General features: G+C 33.4%; 3 protein-coding genes across 3 annotated transcripts; 1 reads left to right on the forward strand and 2 right to left on the reverse strand.

The window, feature by feature from the left end:
- The first annotated feature begins 273 nt into the window (after positions 1 to 273).
- LOC126891320 (uncharacterized) lies at positions 274 to 1,893 on the forward strand. The gene has a single exon (XM_050660497.1). It carries the CDS (start codon positions 274 to 276, stop codon positions 1,891 to 1,893), a length of 1,620 nt encoding a protein of 539 aa, XP_050516454.1.
- A 1,038-nt stretch (positions 1,894 to 2,931) lies between these two features.
- LOC126891321 (matrix metalloproteinase-18-like) lies at positions 2,932 to 4,479 on the reverse strand. Its single transcript, XM_050660498.1, has one exon. The coding sequence runs from the start codon at positions 4,477 to 4,479 to the stop codon at positions 2,932 to 2,934; it is 1,548 nt and encodes a 515-aa protein (XP_050516455.1).
- Positions 4,480 to 6,741: 2,262 nt separating this feature from the next.
- LOC126892672 (uncharacterized) lies at positions 6,742 to 20,679 on the reverse strand. Its single transcript, XM_050662310.1, has 2 exons — positions 20,447 to 20,679; positions 6,742 to 8,633 (listed from the first exon to the last, which is right to left on the reverse strand). The coding sequence occupies exon 2, from the start codon at positions 8,366 to 8,368 to the stop codon at positions 7,373 to 7,375; it is 996 nt and encodes a 331-aa protein (XP_050518267.1). The 5' UTR covers positions 8,369 to 8,633; positions 20,447 to 20,679; the 3' UTR covers positions 6,742 to 7,372.
- Positions 20,680 to 21,044: the final 365 nt, after the last annotated feature.

Consider the following 21,044-nt stretch of genomic DNA (forward strand, 5'->3'; position numbering starts at 1 on the left):
CAGACAAAGACATTATTGTTAAAGACCACGACCATTTCAATGGGGCATTTAGGGGATTCGCACACCAAGCATGCAATCTTAACTTTAGAAAATTGTTTGTAGTTCCCATCGTTTTTCATAATTTGTCCGGATATGACGGTCATTTTATGATTTCAAATTTATGCAAAAAAGGTTACTTGAGTGTACTTCCCATTAACAAAGATAAATACATCTCCTTTACGCTGCATCCAGATAAAAATAACATTAAATTACGATTTATACTCTTTTCGATTTATGGGGGCTTCTCTTGATGAACTAGCTTCAATTTTAGCCGATTCAGAAAAGAAAATTTTAAGGAGGGAATTTCAAGGTTTAGAAAATGAGAAGTTTAATTTGTTAACGCGTAAAGGAGTTTTTTGCTATGATTACATAGATAGTTTGTCGAAACTAGATGAAACTTCTTTACCTCCAATTGAAAATTTTTATAATAAATTAAATGATGAGAATGTAAGTGATGAGAAGTACGCTCATGCGCAATCTGTTTGGCATCAATTTAACATTCAAAATATAGGGGAATATTCCGATTTGTATTTAAAAACAGATATTCTGCTTCTTGCGGACGTTTTCGAACAATTACGCAAAAAATGTTTTTCCACCTATGGCCTGGATCCTGCGTGGTACTATACAATGCCCGGATATACGTGGGACTGTATGCTCAAGTATACAGGATGTAGGTTAGAACTACTAAAGGATCCAGACATGGTGCTGTTTTACGAGAACGCCATAAGAGGTGGAATATCCGTATGTAGCAACCGATTTTCTGAAGCTAACAATAAATATATGTCTGATTACGATCCTAAAAAACCGTCCAAATACCTTATGTACCTGGATGTTAACAATTTGTATGGTTTTGCAATGGAGCAGCTCTTACCCTACGGAGGATTTAAATGGTTGGATGATGTAACATCGTTTGATGTGACATCAATAGCCGATAACTCTGACGTAGGGTATATCTTACAAGTTGATCTATCATACCCACAAGAATTGCATGATAAACATAAAGATTTTCCGTTTGCAGCCGAACGCAGCGTACCACCCAGAGGCGGGGTAAAATTACCGAAATTAATGACAACACTTCACGATAAAAAAGAATATACTGTTCACTATAAAAATTTAAAACAAATGCTAGCTAATGGACTAAAGTTAACGAAAATTCATAAAATTTTACAATTTAAACAGGCAGCCTGGTTGAAGCCCTACATCGAGCTAAATACTCGAAATAGGGCTGCAGCTCAGACAGATTTCGAAAAAAATTTGTATAAATTAATGAACAACGCTGTGTTCGGAAAAACTATGGAGAACTTAAAAAAACACCGTATTTGTAAAATCGCGAAATCTTGGGGTGGTCGCTATGGCGCCGCAAATTTAATTTCGAGTTTTAGATTCCATAGTTGTACAATTTTAGAGGAAAATCTGGTGGTTATCGAATTAAAAAAGCTTGAAATAACGTTTAATAAACCTCTATATGTAGGGCAGGCGATTCTAGACCTCTCTAAGACAGTCATGTATGATTTTCATTACACCTATATGTTACCAAAAATGGGAGCAGATAGGTGTAAGCTTATGTACATGGACACCGATAGTTTTGTCTACGAGTTGCAGTGCGAGGATGTATATGAGGAGGTAATTAAAGCTGACTCTAGTAAATTTGATACTTCAGATTATTCTAAAAATAACATATATAAAATACCGCAAAAAAACAAAAAGGTGCCGGGTCTAATGAAAGATGAAAACAACGGTAAAATTATGACACATTTTGTGGGGCTTCGAAGTAAAATGTATAGTTACAAGGTGCAGGGTGGGAAGATCGTTAAAAAATCTAAAGGAGTTAAATATAATGTTGTTAAAAATTAAATAAAATTTGAGGATTATGTTGAATGTTTGAAAAATTTTAAAGAAAAAACAGCTACACAACGCTGTATTAGATCGTATGCACATAACGTCTATTCTGTCGAACAAAGTAAAATTGGTTTAAGTCCGCATGATGATAAACGCTATTTAATTCCAAACAGTTTTGATACACTCCCGTGGGGTCACTACATGATTTTAGAATAGGGTTGTTTTGTTATAGATGAACCCTCCAACGTTAACAACATTAGCTGTTAGAAAAATTTGCAATACAATTATATCGGCAGCAGATTTCATGGAGCAATCCCCCCTACCATGGAAGTTAACCAAGATGATTGTCAAAAAATTTCCTTCATTTAAATGGCGTGCTATGTTAAAAAAAGCCGAAAAGGATCTTGAACCTTCATATAAAGGAATTCAATTTATTACATGTTCCAAAGAAATAGACCAACATTTAATTAACACTATATTAGGGAGATCAGATTGGGATTATGTTTTCGAAGACTATTCTAGTTATTGTCTATGGTCAAGTGGATATTGGCTACAGCAATATCGTCTTAACGTATGCAAAATATGTTTTTCTAAATTTAAATATACACACAAAACTTTAAACAAATATATATTTGTTAGCTATGATCATTCTCACGAGATGTACGATGCTCATGATATAATTGAGGATGTATACCAAGAAAAAAAGTATTGGTGTCATAGCTGCTTTAAAAGAGTATTATTTGAATTAAAAGACGATGCGTCGTGTACTCGTGACTTGCATGAAATGCCAACACATACCCGATTTGATGATTCCGATATAGATAGTGGTATTGACTCTTTTGAAAATAATTAACTTTTTTCGACAAACAAATTAAAAAATATTTAAAAATTGTTCATCCTTATCCTAGTTTATATCTGTATATATTAAATATAAATTCTGTAATAGTTCTGTAAATGTATATTAAAAATATCTGTAAATAAAAAGACTTTATTATAAAATATTCTTTATTTTCATTTACATTTTTCCAATAAAAATCTTCATTTAGACATTAATCATTCAAAGAATAAATTTACTTTGGATAATAAGGATTTCAGTTGTTTTATTAATCCATTATCAGGACAAGGGAAACCTAACATATTCCAGTTAAAAGTACCTTTTTCAACAACACTTCTTGTAAATTCATTAAACTTGTAATAAATGTTTTGCTTTAAGAAATATATATGTCCATCAATGTAATTAAATGCTGATGTAATATCATTAGGTATTCCTGGAAAAACATCACTTATGCGTCCTCTAGAGATAATGTCTTTATCATTAAATTCAATAAATGAACCATCAAAACAAACAAATTTTTTTCCTGAATTTGTTTGAAATAAACCGTTAATACTTCTTGCGTTATTTACTTCAGGTACCATGTTATCTGTATGAATTCTTAAGCTAGGAAATGCTGCTGCATATATACGATTTCTGCTTACACCAATCAAATCTCCATTGGTGCTTTGAAAAACATGTGTCACGTTCGTAATTCCCCTTGGAAAATATCTTATAAATTGTTCAGCATTGGTAGGGATCTTTTCATTATTTAAGTCGTATTTCCATACCAGATCCTTACTTACTATATACATTCGGTATGTTGGAAATGATGGAGCGTATGCTAAAAATATTAAATCTGGATATTCCAATTCACATACATTCGTTATTATATTTTGCTTTGATTTATTAGTCCTAGCTGCTGTGGTTGTCGTACTCCAAGATCTTTCTGTTGTGGTTGTCTTTAAAGTTGGTACACTACTCCTAGTAACACCAGGTCGAGTTGGAATAGATGCGGATTTACTTTTAGGTCCATATAACTTTTCTAAGCCCCTTTTATCATCATCAGTTATGTGGGAAGGAAAGGTTTCATAAAAGGGATACATTACAGCCTTCTTATCGCTACTGTGTGCTAAACCTAAAGCGTGACCAACTTCATGGAGAAGGACTGCAAAGAAATTTGTTCGACCTTCTACTGTAGAATTCAAACTGAAATCCCACGTTAGATTGCTATTCATATGAATTTCTATGCACCCAGATGTAGGTGGAAAATAAGAATGTGCTAATACACCATTTGTAAATTTAAAAGGACATTCGTCGTTACCCTGACAATTGTATCGAAAATAGTGCTGTTTTGGAACTACTGTTATAGTTATATCCGGCTGTGGATTTGGGATCCTCAGATAAGTAAACTTAAATTTTGATGCTTCTTCCCATATTTCAAATACTCTTTTAGTGACTGTCAAGGCTTCAGGGATTGCTTGAGGAAAATACCATTTTATATCAAATTTTTTCCATGCTGATTTTACAGCGTAAGCATTGTCTCCTTGGGTACATCGTGGTTTCTGCATTAACTCCATCGTTTCTTTATTTAATTTCCCATCCACCGGTAAATTATATCTTTCTTGAAACTGTTCTAGTGTTTCAGTAATATCAGTGTTGGCAGTTTCACTTGTGGTGATGTAACCATATTGTTCTAGCCATGACACTGCATTTGTCTCAGTAAAATTTCCACCTAGGCAAAAACTTATGCTAGTTGCGATGAGCAGAACAACTTTATTGATATGCATCTCGAATGATACTGAGTCACATAAGAAAACATCACTGTGATATAAGTAAACCCCACCAGCCTGGGTCTTATATGATTGCGGTGTGTGCAGCAAAAATACTCCTCTTTTAATTTCTTTAGTTTCATAAAATAAAAAACAGATATATTTTTACAAGCTTTATTAAATTTATATCCTATGTTTACAGAAAAATATAAGTTGCCCTAACGCTATATGTTGTAAAGTATATCCTTCCAGTGTAAATGCATACAATTTTTGAATGGCGCCTGAAAACGTATAATTTTCATTACTAAAGCTATCGCGAACAATATTAAGCGTGTTATAATAAAAAATTTGAAACTCAACAGTCTCTAGCATTGTCAGATATGGTGTTAAAAGTTCACTATTTGCTTCCAAAAGGGTGTTCACTTGCAGTTCTGAGAGACAAAAGTTAATGTCGTGCTTGGTTATTTCAAGGAATTTCATGTTGTCGTAGATTATTTGTCGAATTCTGCAATAGTCACCGCACTGAATTTCAACAGGATCAGGAAAGTTCACGTTCTCATATAAAAAACTATTCTCGTTGAGTTGGGTAATTAATTGTTCCCATTCATAGGTACTGAAAGATATTTTCTGCCATGGTGATTTCCACATAATTACAGCAGGAGTGTATGTTCTAGCTGGACTTAGACCACATCCAAGTTGGTATGATCCATTTACAAATTGAGTGTACAGCAGGTAATGGGTCTCGTTCTTGGCTGCTTCTTCGTACTTTTCTAGAAGATCTTCAAGATCTTGATCGTAGTCTTCACATACGGTTGATGTTTCGGATGAATGCGAAAGGGTGACATCATACTCGCTGCCGCTTGAGTATCCAGTATCTTGAGAATACATTTTTACTAGCGCACTGACTGCAACAAACTGAGATCGAAAAACGTGTTTCTCCTCACTGTTGCATACTTTTGTTCCCCCACCTTTTAGATGACAGCGTCATTATCAATCCAACTATTATGTTTTGCATCAAGGCCAAGCCATTTGACGTACATTTTTTTATCTTTACGACGTAAAACTTTTTCAACTAAGTAAATATCAGGATTGGCTGTTTTCTGTAACTCTTCATCGTAAAAGGCTCCTTTGATCGGTGCACCTTGCATGTCTTCGAGCATGTACGTTGCAGGGTTGGTAATATTGATTTTGGTAACTTTGAATAATTCTGTTGTCCAACTTGGAACGTATCCCTTGTCGAATAACATTTTGGTTTTGCTGATGCGTACAATATCGCCGACTTTAAATTTTCGGGGACCTGCGATTTTTAAATGCGTAAATTTGTTTTTTAAAATCTCCTTTTCATTGGTTTTGTTCACTTGTGATGGTTTGTACCCCGTTTTTGAATGCTTTGTATTGTTGTATTCAGCCGTAACTGTGGGCAATATGTCAATCCACTTGTAAGTACCGTGTAAGCTGAAATACTTGTAAAGTTTGGATTTCAACGTTCTAATGACGCGTTCAGCCATGGCTGCTTTCATGGTAGTGAAAACAGAGTAGTGATTTATTTTATGTTTTTTCATTAAATTTTGAAACTTGTTATTGTAAAATTCAGTTCCCTGATCCGACTGCAGATTTTTGGGTGTTCGTTTACTGTGTGCGAGGATATCCGAAAATGCTCGAGTCAGCTCCTCACCCGTCTTTGTCTTTAATGGACGAGTCCACAGATATTTCGAAAAACAATCAATAACAACTAAAATTAATTTAAAATTTCTATTGTTATGAGAATGAGGTCGCATTTCAGCCAAGTCCATCTGCCATAAATCGTCTAAGCCTTTGACTATTGTACGTCGTCTTGGATAATTTTTTCGAGCAGGTTTGTGTAGCTCGTTAACTAGTTGAACCTTTTCCATGGACGACGCCATTTCTACTTTCTAAAGCTTTAACTCTTTGGAGTAAAGGGTGTAAATATGTGTTAAATATAGCAAGTGTATCTTGGCTTTCTTTTACTGCTGAAGATAAACGTTCATCCAACTCGTACAAAGTCTTTGACAGCTCTGATACTCTACTATCTAGTAAAGATCTCATATCTGATTCATATCGAATGCTTTTCTGCCATTGCTCAAGATCATGAATCCTATTATCATTTATGGTTTGTAGATTTACCTGTAACTCGCTTAGTAATTTATTATGTTTTCTGCCTTTCACCTTTTTTGCATCAGACATCTTCACTCTACCTAAACTGTTTACGTTCTAACGCAATATTCTTTGTACAATAGGTTTTATGCAACTCGTCCATCAATTGGCTCTTTAGACAATTTTATTATTTTCGACGTATTCTTCTACTACCTTAAGACGATTTTCTAAATCATGTGAATTAAGATCCGTTGTTTTAATCTTTTTTTCCATTTCCAACGATTTCAACATATTTTGTGCGCTTTGGTGAGCAGCATCTGTAACGTTCTTATTCATTTCACGTTTAAATAAATCTAGGTCATTTCTAAACTCGTGTACTTGTTTCGACAAATCGGATATTTTTGCAACATTCACTTTGTTCTCATCAAACAACAAATTATTTTTTTTATTAGAATCACTTTCTACTTTACTTATGGTGTCTGAGATTTTTTGTTGAAGTTGAACATGTTTTGCATTATATTCTTTGCGTAACAAATTAAACTCTTTTCTTACAAAAGACTTGACATGAACAATGCGACCATCTACGTATTTCTTGTTGGAAAGATCTGTATCAGCTACAGGAGGATTCCGTTGCATATCCTTCTTTACTGCATGTATTTGGTTTTGTACATCCAAAATAGATTGTTTTAAGCCTTCACGTAGCTTTTTAACAGCTTGTTCATTAGAACGATAATGATGGCGACCAAACTTGTCAACATTCATATTGGAAATGATGCTACAATAATCTGATCTAACGTTAATATATAATATCTGCTTCACGTAATTCGTTGATAATGGCAACAATTTCGTTATTGAGGGATGCGGTGTTTCCTGCTTTTTGCTCAGCCATCAACAATTTGAGGCGCTCACAAAGTTCGTTTGGGTCATCCCAATACACATATTGCACATGATCATCGCTGTCTTCCCAATGTGTCGGTATTCCTGAGCCAACCTCCTCCCTACCAGATACTGTATTACGACGAAATGATTTATTCAGGTCAGGTTTAAGAAGTGATTTATTAAGATTAGGTTTAATAATTTCATTCCACTTATAGGTTTTGGTTCCCTTTAGTGTACCATTCAGTTTTTTATGAGCATTGGTTAATTCCAGCAATGTAATATATCGTTTCACATCGTCCTCAGTGTAATAATTAGGTTCTTTGTAAAATATTAATTCATATAGCCCGCGAGTTCCAACAACATAGTCTCCTTTCGCCACAATCCAACCATTATGGGTGAAATCAATAACAGTTTTTCCAAGTTTCCATTTGGAAGTTACGGGATCATGAGTAGGACCGTATACTCTATCTATTTTATCTGAATACTGCCAATGGTCTTTCACATAAGGATGAATTAGATGATGGTATTTTTCTAGGTAATCTTGAAATTCTTGTTCGGATACCTTATCTTGCGATTGGTTTGTTTCTATGCTATCTTCGTATTCTTCATCGGATTTATCGCTGTTTTCAAATACCTCTTCATCACTGATAAATGATGTATTTTTTATGGTGCTGATATCTTCTTTTTTAATTTCTTCTTCTTTTTCCATTGGTTCTTCTTTTTTAATGGACTCCGTTTTAACGTTAGCATTGTATTGCGATGTTTTTAGAACACCGGTTATGGGTTTAAACATTTTTTTCAAAGTTTCATCCTCCTCCGATTTACCTAGTTTTAAAGCTAAATACTTTTTGCGAATAGCTCTAGCTAATTCCGCAACTTTGCGCTTGCGTAGAAGCACTTGTTTGTCCAACATGTTTTTATATAATGCACGTGTCTCAGTCACGTCTAAACTTTTATAAACTTGTCGAAACCTTTACGATAGCGTCCGTTAGAAATATCAAAATCCTTAACAATAACAAATGTACCATACTTGTCCTTCCAACATTCAGAACAAAATTGTTTAAATTGCTCAAATGTCATGTCAGGAGAGACGTGATCGTCAAAGACGTGTTTTAAATTGAGCTCATCCTGTTTAAACAATACAATAAGGTTAGCATTATCACGTAGGAGTTGTTTGCCTGTGTAACGGTCCACCCGTTATATTATCATTTTTAGCGCTGTAATTATTTTTAAAAAAATAATTATTTTCTCTTGACCTCCCATTTAAATTCTTTAATTTATCGTAAAGGACTTCTCATGTGACGTCACACTGTACGGAACATAGTTGTTGAACCGTTCCTTGTCGTTTAATTCGTGTTCCGTGAGAGTTTGACGTTTTCCTCGCTGACTGTGGGAGGAATGAGAGGCACTTGGCCGGTGGCTGCGAGGTTGACAGGTTGGTGTTGGTGGTTAGTACCGTAAATGGCGGTTAATTTCTTCGAAATTAATTTTTATTTCAACTAAGTTTGGAAGTATAGTAAAAAGTTACCACCACTTGTTTCCTGGAGTACGGGTTTCCTGGAGTAAGGATGGGAGTACCATCAGTGGAAGAGGAATAAAAAATTAACCGGTAAATCGTTTTTTCTACTAATGTTTTTTAGTTAACCTTGAATATATGAAATAGTTGGTTCATTGTTAAATGTTCTTAGCCAGTCCCTTAGGTGAAGGATGTAGATTATTTCGATCTTTATATTATCTTTATATCGATCTTTATATTAATGGGGTTTTTGGTTTTACATAACCAAACATTTTTGAAGTCCTCAAATTAATATTGGAAATAATTACCATTTCTCTGTACGTTTTAAACCGATTGAACATCCAATATATCTATAAATTTTCATGTCCAATATATCTATAAATTGTCATGTAACTATCTTTGTCTGGTTCAATACCATTTCATTAAGGTATATAAAATGTATGTAGATGGCTATTACTATCTTAATCTCATGTTATTTCAGATAAGTCATATTTTATATTCCTATTTCAAATGCAATGCCATTATTTGTTCATGTTTTCAAACTCAAAATAGTTCAAGGTTACCTGAGATTAGTTTTTGTTCCATTTTTAATGGTTGTTTTTTTATGTTATTGCTTCTAAAAAGTTTTCCTCGATTATTTCTTCTTCTCTTTACTTTTGTTTACCGGTTTATATGAGAAATCAAACGAAGTATATGTTTTTAGCCGTTTGGAAGAAAACTAACCCTCATGTGATGTCGTACCCACCTTGACTACCTAGGGAAGCCACCTTGACCTTATTGCAGCTACCGCCAAGTCAAACTGGGAGTATGTTTTGGGAACAAGCTTTTTGGGGGACATTCCAGCTCCTTTTCGTCCTGCCACCTGGGCCTACGGGGGGGCATGGAGGTGCATCATAGTGATGCTCATTTTCTAGGATGCAACCGCAACCTCGTTTGGGAACATTTAGTGAGGAGTTTTAGTAACTATTGGTTTTTTTTATATTTCAGACTATCTGTTAAATACACTATGTTTTTTTTCCAGATTTAGGTTACCTCTGTTTTTTTTGACATATGTATTTGTATATTAGATTATTTGGTTCCCAAACTTTGTATCTACGGTAACTTCTTGTGCACAGGAATAAGCCTAGAGAAAATTAGGTTTTTAATACTTTATTATTGCTTTGATATTGGTTTATGTAATTCGGGTAAATTTATTTTGTAACATTACTTGCTTGTTTCCCAAATATTGTATTTATTCGCTTTATTTCGTTTGTTCGGTTACTTCGTCGTTACTTTATTTCATTGCATTTGCTCGGTTAATTTAGGTCATTTTGTCGGTATTTTTCTTAACTTCACTTCTATAACGTTTATTCATTTGTATATTTAATTTTGCTTTATTCAGTATTGTATTTTCTCTTAGTGAGGCTTGGGCCTATTTATTTGTATTATTTTCATCTTCGTCGGTTTCCTTTAGTTGTACGTAGCAGGCGTACTATAACCATTTGGTAGAAGACTTATGTAATTTTGTACCCTATATGTTAGTAAGAGGTACTTATATTTAAGTTTGTAACAGATAACATTATTGTTGTTATCTTTAAAATATATATATCTTCTTGTATAACTTATGTCATTTTAGAGTCACATTATATTTAATTTATCTAACTCAGAGTTTGTTAAAAATCTGGTAGTTAATTTTAATAAATGTTTATTTATTTTGTATATCATGAATTTTATTATTCCTTTATGTTCATTATTACAGGTTTGATATATTTAATATTTGACAGCAGTATAAGATACCTGGGAGAATGATCGAAGATCATTTTCATGGCGCCCATGATTTGTTAGATTTATTTATCTTGTTCGTCTTTAGAAATTATTCATCTTCATTCCTCTTCAGTACATTATTCTTATTTTATTATTTCATATTTTAGTCATTATTACTATCTACATAGAGCTACTGTTCTTCGACAGGCATGCAAACGAGCCGTATCCATCCTTGAGTGTCAAGTTGCTCTCTTGCATCTATAGCTAGCCAACTCTATTCAGTTTGCCTCTGTCTCTTCCCACGTCTACTTATTATCCCTTCTAATTCCCCTTTCTTCAGTACTACTGCAAAGTAGTATTTTTTATTTTTCCTACTTCGGCTCAACCGCTGAAGCCCCTTCATTTTTATTTTCATAAGAGGCCCCAACTAGTTACCTTAGTCTTTTCTTTTCTTCTGTTTTTTCCTTACTTCTGTTGGAGTATATCTTTCTTTTTACTTTCACTCCAACAGAAGTTTTCTTATTTTTGTTACACTGGCTGCCCAATAGGGTGGAGCGAAAAAATCAACTTTTAAAATTTAAAATGCCTGTATGCGGAAAAGTGGTCTGCATATTTGTTGTAATACCCTGCAAAATTTCAAATCGATCGGACTTCGTTTAGCGGTGCCCCCACTACTTCGAAATTTGAGGCTATTGGCCTCCCACTAAAGTAATGCGCCGATGCGCCCGCCTTCGTTAATACTTACTTGGTTAATTTTGGTAGTAGTTCGATTCGAGAGCAAACTGCGTTTCTTGTATTAGTATCAATTTAGATGCAATACAGTGAACCGTTGTTTTATTCTGTGTTGTTAAACTGTGTCCGTGAGATCCGTAAAAAAAGAAAACATGCCTAAAACACGAACAGACGTCGCTTGTTGTGTTTTTGGAGCACCAAGGAAGTTTAAAGACAATATGTTACCGACCTGTGCTGATGTTATCAGAAACTTTTTGTGTATTCGCCAGTTTATGAAAGAAGCTGCAGCAAATAATGCTGAACCAACTGTTAGTGACATTAATGAAATTCTTCTTGTTGAATTAAAATTGCTGTGGGTTAAAGCATCCATTCCGATAATATCCGATCAACAAATTAAATCTAAATTAAAGGAATTACATCAAAAATACAGAAATATTAAAAAACCTATGAAAAGTAGAAACTCAGCCAATATGCAAAGAAAGGTTAAAGATTTTAGAGATTTATTGGAAAAGAAATTGTTTGATATTGCATCATGCAAATGTTCTGACTATTTATTATGCAAATGCAAAAATAAAATACCGGCTCGAGAGCATGACTTCATTAAAGATCAGAGGCATGATAGAAAAATGGTAATTGGTTCGGTGGATAAAGTAATTACCAAAAAACTAGAACGCTCTATTTACCGGAAAATTGTGGAAACACAATCTCCAATAGCTACATCTTCTTCATCAAGATCCGAAACACATCTTCCAGTAGAACAAATTATAAGTGAGTCTTCAGATGAAAGTGCCACAAGTGTCTACGAGAAAAATACAAAAACCGGAACAAAAGACGATTTACCGAATACAAAAAAAACAAAACAAATGCGAATTAGTTTGCCAAACTTAGCTCAAGCATGCGATCGTACAGGAGTATCTGATAGAGTAGCATCCATAATAACAAACTCGGTGTTGCAAGATCTAAGTTTCATCTCGGTAGAAAGTCATGACAAAATCATAGATCGGAGTAAAATTAGGCGGGAGAGAAAAAAAAGGCGCAACCAGATTAAAATTGATGATACAAAAATTTTTAAATTTCTTCATGGAATCTATTTTGATGGTAGAAAAGATAGAACTCTACAAAATGAAATGAAGGATAATAAATACTACAAAACTACCATATCTGAAGAACATATTGTCTTAGTCTCTGAGCCCAAGTCAAAATATATAGGACATATTAGTGTATCGTCGGGTAGTGCAGAAGAAATCAGCAAGACAATGTTGGACTTTCTAAATAAAAATGTAGACCTTGATAATTTGGTAGCTGTTGGATGCGACGGAACTGCTGTCAATACAGGTATTCACAATGGTGTTATCCGTAAAGTAGAACTTGCAATTGGTCGATCAATGCAATGGTTTATTTGCATATTACATACCAATGAACTACCTCTGCGCCATCTAATAAAGCACTTGGATGGAGAAACTACCGGACCACGTGAGTTTTCAGGACAAATTGGAAAAGGACTACAAAACTGCGAGCATCTTCCTGTAGTTAAATTTGAGCAAATTCGATCAGTTTTACCCAAATATGATGCAAAGGAAATCGAGAAGCTTAGCACGGATCAGAAATATTTATTTGAAATTAGTAATTCAGTATCTAACGGTAAAATCTCGAGTGACTTAGCAAGAAGACAACCGGGAAAAATTTCACATGCTAGATGGCTAACAACTGCAAGCAGAATTCTTCGTCTTTACGTAGCAACAGATCCTCCTTCGGAAAACCTAAAATCTTTGGTATGCTATATACAAAACGTATATGCCCCACTGTGGTTCGAGATTAAAGCAAGACCATTTTGTTTTGATGGACCAGTACATTTATTTAATTTAGTAAAAAGGACGAGGTATTTGTCACCTGAACTGCAAAAAATAGTGGACAGGATAATACAAATTAATGGTTATTTTGCACATCCTGAAAATGTGTTGATAGCAATGCTTTGTGATGAACGGCAGCATATCAGAGAGTTAGGTTTGCGGCGAATCTTAAAATCCAGAAACTCCCATGAAATAAGAAAATTTAAAGTCCCAGAAATTAACTTTAACGCAAATGACTACATTGAAATGATTGACTGGCAACAATTAGTGATAAGCGAACCTCCAATGACAAAAAAAATTTCAACAGAAGATCTAAAACAGATGATTAAAGATGTTCCTGAAGAAATGGAGATACTACGTTTTCCCTGTCACTCCCAAGCTATAGAACGCTGCGTTAAGTTGGTAACAGAGGCATCCTTAAAAGTATGTGGGCCTGAAGCAAGAGATGGCTTCATAAGGTCCCAAATAGTTTCCCGACAAGCATTACCTAAATTTAACACAAAAGTTGAGTTTTTAGCTAATCTCAAGCATTAAATCATAAACGTTTTAAAGGTGGGTGGGTGGGTGGAACTCGAATTGCAGCCACCTCCTCGTGGTGAGTTCTGGGTTGTTTTCACGGAAAACAAGCGAAGAGCTGCAAAAAAAATCACTTTATTTTAATTTTTAGGTGGCTCGGGGCACCGGAAAAAATTATCGCATCAAATTCATTTTTTGCAAGCTACTTACACTACACGTGAGACCACTTTTCCACATACAGGCGAAAAAATTTGAGAAAAAAAAATTTTTGTTTTATTTTCACGTTATCTTAATTTTTAGGTGGCTTGGGGCACCGGAAAAAATTATCCCATCAAATTCATTTTTTGCAAGCTACTTACACTACACGTGAGACCACTTTTCCGCATACAGGCGAAAAAATTTGAGAAAAAAAAAAATTTTGTTTTATTTTCACTCCACCCTACTGCCCAATGCGTGGTGCCAACCGTTTTATGGTTCTAAGACAGTAGTTCTTTTAGTTCAATTTTCTTTTATTGGAATTTTCTGTTTTATTAACTTTTTGATATCTTTGTATATATGTTATTTCTGATTTATTTTTGTCTTTAATTTTTATTAATAATAAACAGGTAGACTTATACTGCTTCTTTTGGTTTTGGTTAGTTTATTTTTGATACCTCATTTTCAGTTATAGTGGTACAGCTCATATTTTAGTTTGAATTTTGTATTTTTATTGGAAACTTATTTGTGTATTTAGACTGAGTATACATATCTGACATATGTTCTTTTATTATGGATTTTTAGTCCTTCTGCCAATGGTAGTATGTTTGCACGTACAATTAATTATTGACTATATGCATATATTTTTTTTTCTAGTGTGGTTAAATTTTACACCTAACTAGAAATTATTTTCAGTATTTAGGTATTTTATTTACTTTATTGATTTGATTATTTATATATTTTGCTGGCATTTTGATTTGTTGGTGTGTCGCTAATATTTTCTCCATATGTATATTGTCTTACAAACTTTAGATTATATTTTATATTTGTTATTTTTGATATTTGGATTGTTTGGTAAGACAGGCACACACCACAAAGCAATATCAGTCCAGAACATTAGCTTCTATACATGATACGTTGAATTCGCATGGTTCGGATGATTACAGATGGTCATCCAAATTATTTTTCTTTAATTGGTAGTGTTAAACATTACAATGATAAATTGTATAGTTAAGTAGTTCCACTATCCATCTCATATTCCAGTTTTGTTAAATTTTGGTAATAATATTATATCAGTGTGGGTACCATAATATAATGCTTATATGAATCAGATACTTTAGGTTGAGATTCAAATATAAATTCTTTATTAGTTAGGAAACATTGATACTACTTTTCTATTAAGTTATAGAACAATCTTCAGAAGAAGATTACCTTAACAGTGTTGTTCAAGCTAATCTCTTCTTCTGTTTGTCTTTAGCTTAGCTCAATCTTTAGTATGGTTATAACTTTTAGTCCAATATTGTTTTTTTATCATATGATAATGCAGGTACCCACATAAATTGCTTGATTTCATCTTTGGCTTAGTTTTGATGACATTTATTTATTACTTATTAATTTAATTATTATGTAGTACTTTATGTATGAGTTTATTTTTTTTATTATTAGGTATGGTGCATTTTAATTATTATTATGAGTCAATATTATTAATTGCTGATCCTGTCAGTAGGATTACACAATTGATAATAACTTCACTTGTATTTTTGTTCAGTTTTTGCACACCTAACCCCTAAGTTAGTAGGGTTGTTAACTTATTATATATTTATATATTTGGATAGGTAAGCTCATACAAGTACTCTTGTTTAATATGGATATTATTATGGAACTATATGTTATACACTGCATATCTCAGGTTATGTGCTATATTATTTTTGAATACCTATTTGATTACTTACTAATTCTTTATTATTTTTATATCTTATTATTGAATTTGCCATATTGGAAAGATGTGGTTTTTAATTTGTTATTGGGTTACTCTATTAACATTATTTGTCTCCAATATCTTAAACACTTTATAATAATTTATATCCTTCTATCCTACACAGTATGATTCTGGAATTAGTTTGGAATTTTGATGTAAGTATGTATGAATTCTTGAGTCTTTCATATTTCTTCTTAGAAACTACTTAGTCTGTTGATGCTCAAAGTTGGTGAATACGTGGGTTCGAAATTCAGCAACTGATCACTGCTGTCCGGTTTCGTAATCTATGTCCTCATGGCAGAGTAGGCAGATGTCTTTTCATCATTACATTTCCTAAACATTTTTCTGTAATCAGTTTACTTATTTCAGTTTTTTTACAATTTAATAGGGAAGTATTTAGTTCATATTAGGCCTTTTGCTTCATAGTATGTTTGTACTTTGAGTTGATGAGTAAACATGGATAAATATCTTGCGCACTTGTTTATAAATCAATGCTTAGGCCATCCCTATACATAGTAGGTTCGTTAAGTCAGTATTTGGAGTGTTTAGACAGATGAGTTGTTCATTTGAGTATATTCCCACTTCTTTCCTTAAGCATTAGTTTTGCTATTCAGATTCTGGAATATTTCCTGAATAATTCCACGTATGTGAGAGCGCATAAATCTGCAGTTTTAATTTAAACTTGTTGCTCGTTCTCGTCAATTTTTTTTCTTATCACTTATCCTATTTTTTTTTCCTATCACTTATCATAGTGTCATAAAACTTATGAGTTCATCATTTATTCTTTTTCTTTCTTACTTATTCTTACATTATTAGTACCTTATCTGAGTCTGGTTATTCTCATACATCTGTTGTAGCAACATGCTATAGTTCGCGAATACCAGCATGAATTAAGTTATGTATTTTCTAGAATACTTTAGTCAATACACTTTAGGTATTTATCTTACCTTTGACTTAGTTTGGTTACATCTCTGTTACTTAGTCTGTTAGTAATTTTTTTTCTGACTTATTTTGGATTACTTAGTTCAGATAGGTTCATATTACCGGATGAGGGTGTATGTAGACCTAATTTATTTATTTTGTTCAGTATTAGTTACCATTGGATCCAATAATTTAGTTTATTTAGTATTAGTAAGAATTGGTCCATAAATTTGCCTGATCGTTCTTCTTTGGATATACTCCTATATAAATCTGGTGTCCATTGATAGTCCGATTCTGGATAAGTGTCCGATTCTTCATTTATTTTGTGTATTTAGTTGGATAGGTTCGTATTACCGGATGTGGGTGTACGTAGACCTGATCTGTTATGTGGTTTAGTATTGGTGTGAATTGGTCCATAAATTTGCCTGGTCGTTCTTCTTTGGATATGCCTTTTATGAATCTGGTGTCCACTGATAGTTCGACTTTGGATTAAGTGTCCGATTCCACATTTATTTTGGTTATTGAGTTTTGGATTCCTTTGGTATGTTTATTATTGGTATTATTTGACATTAGTGAGAATTGTTCCATAGATCTTCCTGATTGTTCTTCTCTGGATATACTATTATGAATCTGGTGTCCATTGTTAGTTCAGTTTTGGATAAAGTGTTCAATTCTTTACCTATTTTAGTTACTGATTTTTTTTATTCACTTTGGTACATTTACTTTTGATATGGTTCGAATTGGCTCACACCTTTTCCTGGTTGTTCCGTTCTTGGATATACCCTTTATAAATCTGATGTCCATGGATAGTTCAATTTTGGTTTTAGTGCCCAATTCGACACTCAGTTATTATTATGAACTTAAGTACAATATTTAGTTTTGTTTTGACTTTTGAGCAATATATGTTAATATTTGGTAGCAGAGAGTAACATAGTAACATTTTAGTACGAGTTTGAGTCATGTATTGATTTATTTTTCCTTGACCATTAGTTTATATTTAGAAGTAATCTTGCGAATCAACGTGGATTGTTAGACTATTGTAAATTTAGTTGTTAATATTTTGAAGTTTAAAAAAAAAAAATTTTTTTTGGTTAAAAAATTTTTTTTTTCCGAGTAGGAGGGGATTGTAACGGTCCACCCGTTATATTATCATTTTTAGCGCTGTAATTATTTTTAAAAAAATAATTATTTTCTCTTGACCTCCCATTTAAATTCTTTAATTTATCGTAAAGGACTTCTCATGTGACGTCACACTGTACGGAACATAGTTGTTGAACCGTTCCTTGTCGTTTAATTCGTGTTCCGTGAGAGTTTGACGTTTTCCTCGCTGACTGTGGGAGGAATGAGAGGCACTTGGCCGGTGGCTGCGAGGTTGACAGGTTGGTGTTGGTGGTTAGTACCGTAAATGGCGGTTAATTTCTTCGAAATTAATTTTTATTTCAACTAAGTTTGGAAGTATAGTAAAAAGTTACCACCACTTGTTTCCTGGAGTACGGGTTTCCTGGAGTAAGGATGGGAGTACCATCAGTGGAAGAGGAATAAAAAATTAACCGGTAAATCGTTTTTTCTACTAATGTTTTTTAGTTAACCTTGAATATATGAAATAGTTGGTTCATTGTTAAATGTTCTTAGCCAGTCCCTTAGGTGAAGGATGTAGATTATTTCGATCTTTATATTATCTTTATATCGATCTTTATATTAATGGGGTTTTTGGTTTTACATAACCAAACATTTTTGAAGTCCTCAAATTAATATTGGAAATAATTACCATTTCTCTGTACGTTTTAAACCGATTGAACATCCAATATATCTATAAATTTTCATGTCCAATATATCTATAAATTGTCATGTAACTATCTTTGTCTGGTTCAATACCATTTCATTAAGGTATATAAAATGTATGTAGATGGCTATTACTATCTTAATCTCATGTTATTTCAGATAAGTCATATTTTATATTCCTATTTCAAATGCAATGCCATTATTTGTTCATGTTTTCAAACTCAAAATAGTTCAAGGTTACCTGAGATTAGTTTTTGTTCCATTTTTAATGGTTGTTTTTTTATGTTATTGCTTCTAAAAAGTTTTCCTCGATTATTTCTTCTTCTCTTTACTTTTGTTTACCGGTTTATATGAGAAATCAAACGAAGTATATGTTTTTAGCCGTTTGGAAGAAAACTAACCCTCATGTGATGTCGTACCCACCTTGACTACCTAGGGAAGCCACCTTGACCTTATTGCAGCTACCGCCAAGTCAAACTGGGAGTATGTTTTGGGAACAAGCTTTTTGGGGGACATTCCAGCTCCTTTTCGTCCTGCCACCTGGGCCTACGGGGGGGCATGGAGGTGCATCATAGTGATGCTCATTTTCTAGGATGCAACCGCAACCTCGTTTGGGAACATTTAGTGAGGAGTTTTAGTAACTATTGGTTTTTTTTATATTTCAGACTATCTGTTAAATACACTATGTTTTTTTTCCAGATTTAGGTTACCTCTGTTTTTTTTGACATATGTATTTGTATATTAGATTATTTGGTTCCCAAACTTTGTATCTACGGTAACTTCTTGTGCACAGGAATAAGCCTAGAGAAAATTAGGTTTTTAATACTTTATTATTGCTTTGATATTGGTTTATGTAATTCGGGTAAATTTATTTTGTAACATTACTTGCTTGTTTCCCAAATATTGTATTTATTCGCTTTATTTCGTTTGTTCGGTTACTTCGTCGTTACTTTATTTCATTGCATTTGCTCGGTTAATTTAGGTCATTTTGTCGGTATTTTTCTTAACTTCACTTCTATAACGTTTATTCATTTGTATATTTAATTTTGCTTTATTCAGTATTGTATTTTCTCTTAGTGAGGCTTGGGCCTATTTATTTGTATTATTTTCATCTTCGTCGGTTTCCTTTAGTTGTACGTAGCAGGCGTACTATAACCATTTGGTAGAAGACTTATGTAATTTTGTACCCTATATGTTAGTAAGAGGTACTTATATTTAAGTTTGTAACAGATAACATTATTGTTGTTATCTTTAAAATATATATATCTTCTTGTATAACTTATGTCATTTTAGAGTCACAGCATAATATGAACTTGCTTAACTCAGAGATTGTTAAAAATCTGGTAGTTATTTTTAATAAATATGTTTATTTATTTTGTATATCATTTATTTTTATTATTCCTTTATGTTCATTATTACAGGTTTGATATATTTAATATCTGACAGCAGTATAAGATACCTGGGAGAATGATCGAAGATCATTTTCATGGCGCCCATGATTTGTTAGATTTATTTATCTTGTTCGTCTTTAGAAATTATTCATCTTCATTCCTCTTCAGTACATTATTCTTATTTTATTATTTCATATTTTAGTCATTATTACTATCTACATAGAGCTACTGTTCTTCGACAGGCATGCAAACGAGCCGTATCCATCCTTGAGTGTCAAGTTGCTCTCTTGCATCTATAGCTAGCCAACTCTATTCAGTTTGCCTCTGTCTCTTCCCACGTCTACTTATTATCCCTTCTAATTCCCCTTTCTTCAGTACTACTGCAAAGTAGTATTTTTTATTTTTCCTATTGCGGCTTCTCAACGTAGAAGCCACTTCATCCTTTTCTTTACACACACCCCACATACACATTCTCTTCATTTTTATACCAGTTCTTTTCTTTCTTTTTTTTCCTTACTTCTGTTGGAGTACCTATATCTTTCTTTTTACTTTCACTCCAACAGAAGTTTTCTTCATTTTGTTACACCTGCTCGACTGTAGGATTGACATAGGTATGCACAATCGATATTTTTATGTCTCCCCATACAGTAATATTCACGTATTGTTTGTTGCGGATCCGTTGATACATCATCAAATATGAATACAGAATTTGGTTTGGCTTTACCAGGACTTATTACGGCATCATTATCTTTAAATGGGAAATAGCCCACCTCCTTCACAGATGCCAACACTTCCTTCAAAAATTGATACTTGGGCTGAAACAACGACTTTGAATAAACGTAAACATTTTGAAATTTAGCGCCATTCGGGTCAAACAATAATGCCAACATAGCATTAGTCTTTCCGCACCCACTTGGGCCGCATATGATAGCACGAAAAGAATGTGGTAGCAATGTACCATGTTTACTGGTTCTTGTCACGTTATCGACAAAATCTAAGTTTTCCACTGCTAGTGTCTTGTCTTGTTGAACAACCTTCATCTTGTGATCGAGATGAATTTTATGCACTTGGTTATATAAAAAGCAATTGTGTGTGAAACGATTCATTTCAATGTTAGTTGTTCAAGGTGAAGGAGTTTTAAATTCTCTAATCAATAGTCTACCATTTGAATTGCACGCTCCTGG

This window comes from Diabrotica virgifera, chromosome 9, assembly GCF_917563875.1.
Source record: "Diabrotica virgifera virgifera chromosome 9, PGI_DIABVI_V3a".
NCBI classification, from domain to species: domain Eukaryota; kingdom Metazoa; phylum Arthropoda; class Insecta; order Coleoptera; family Chrysomelidae; genus Diabrotica; species Diabrotica virgifera.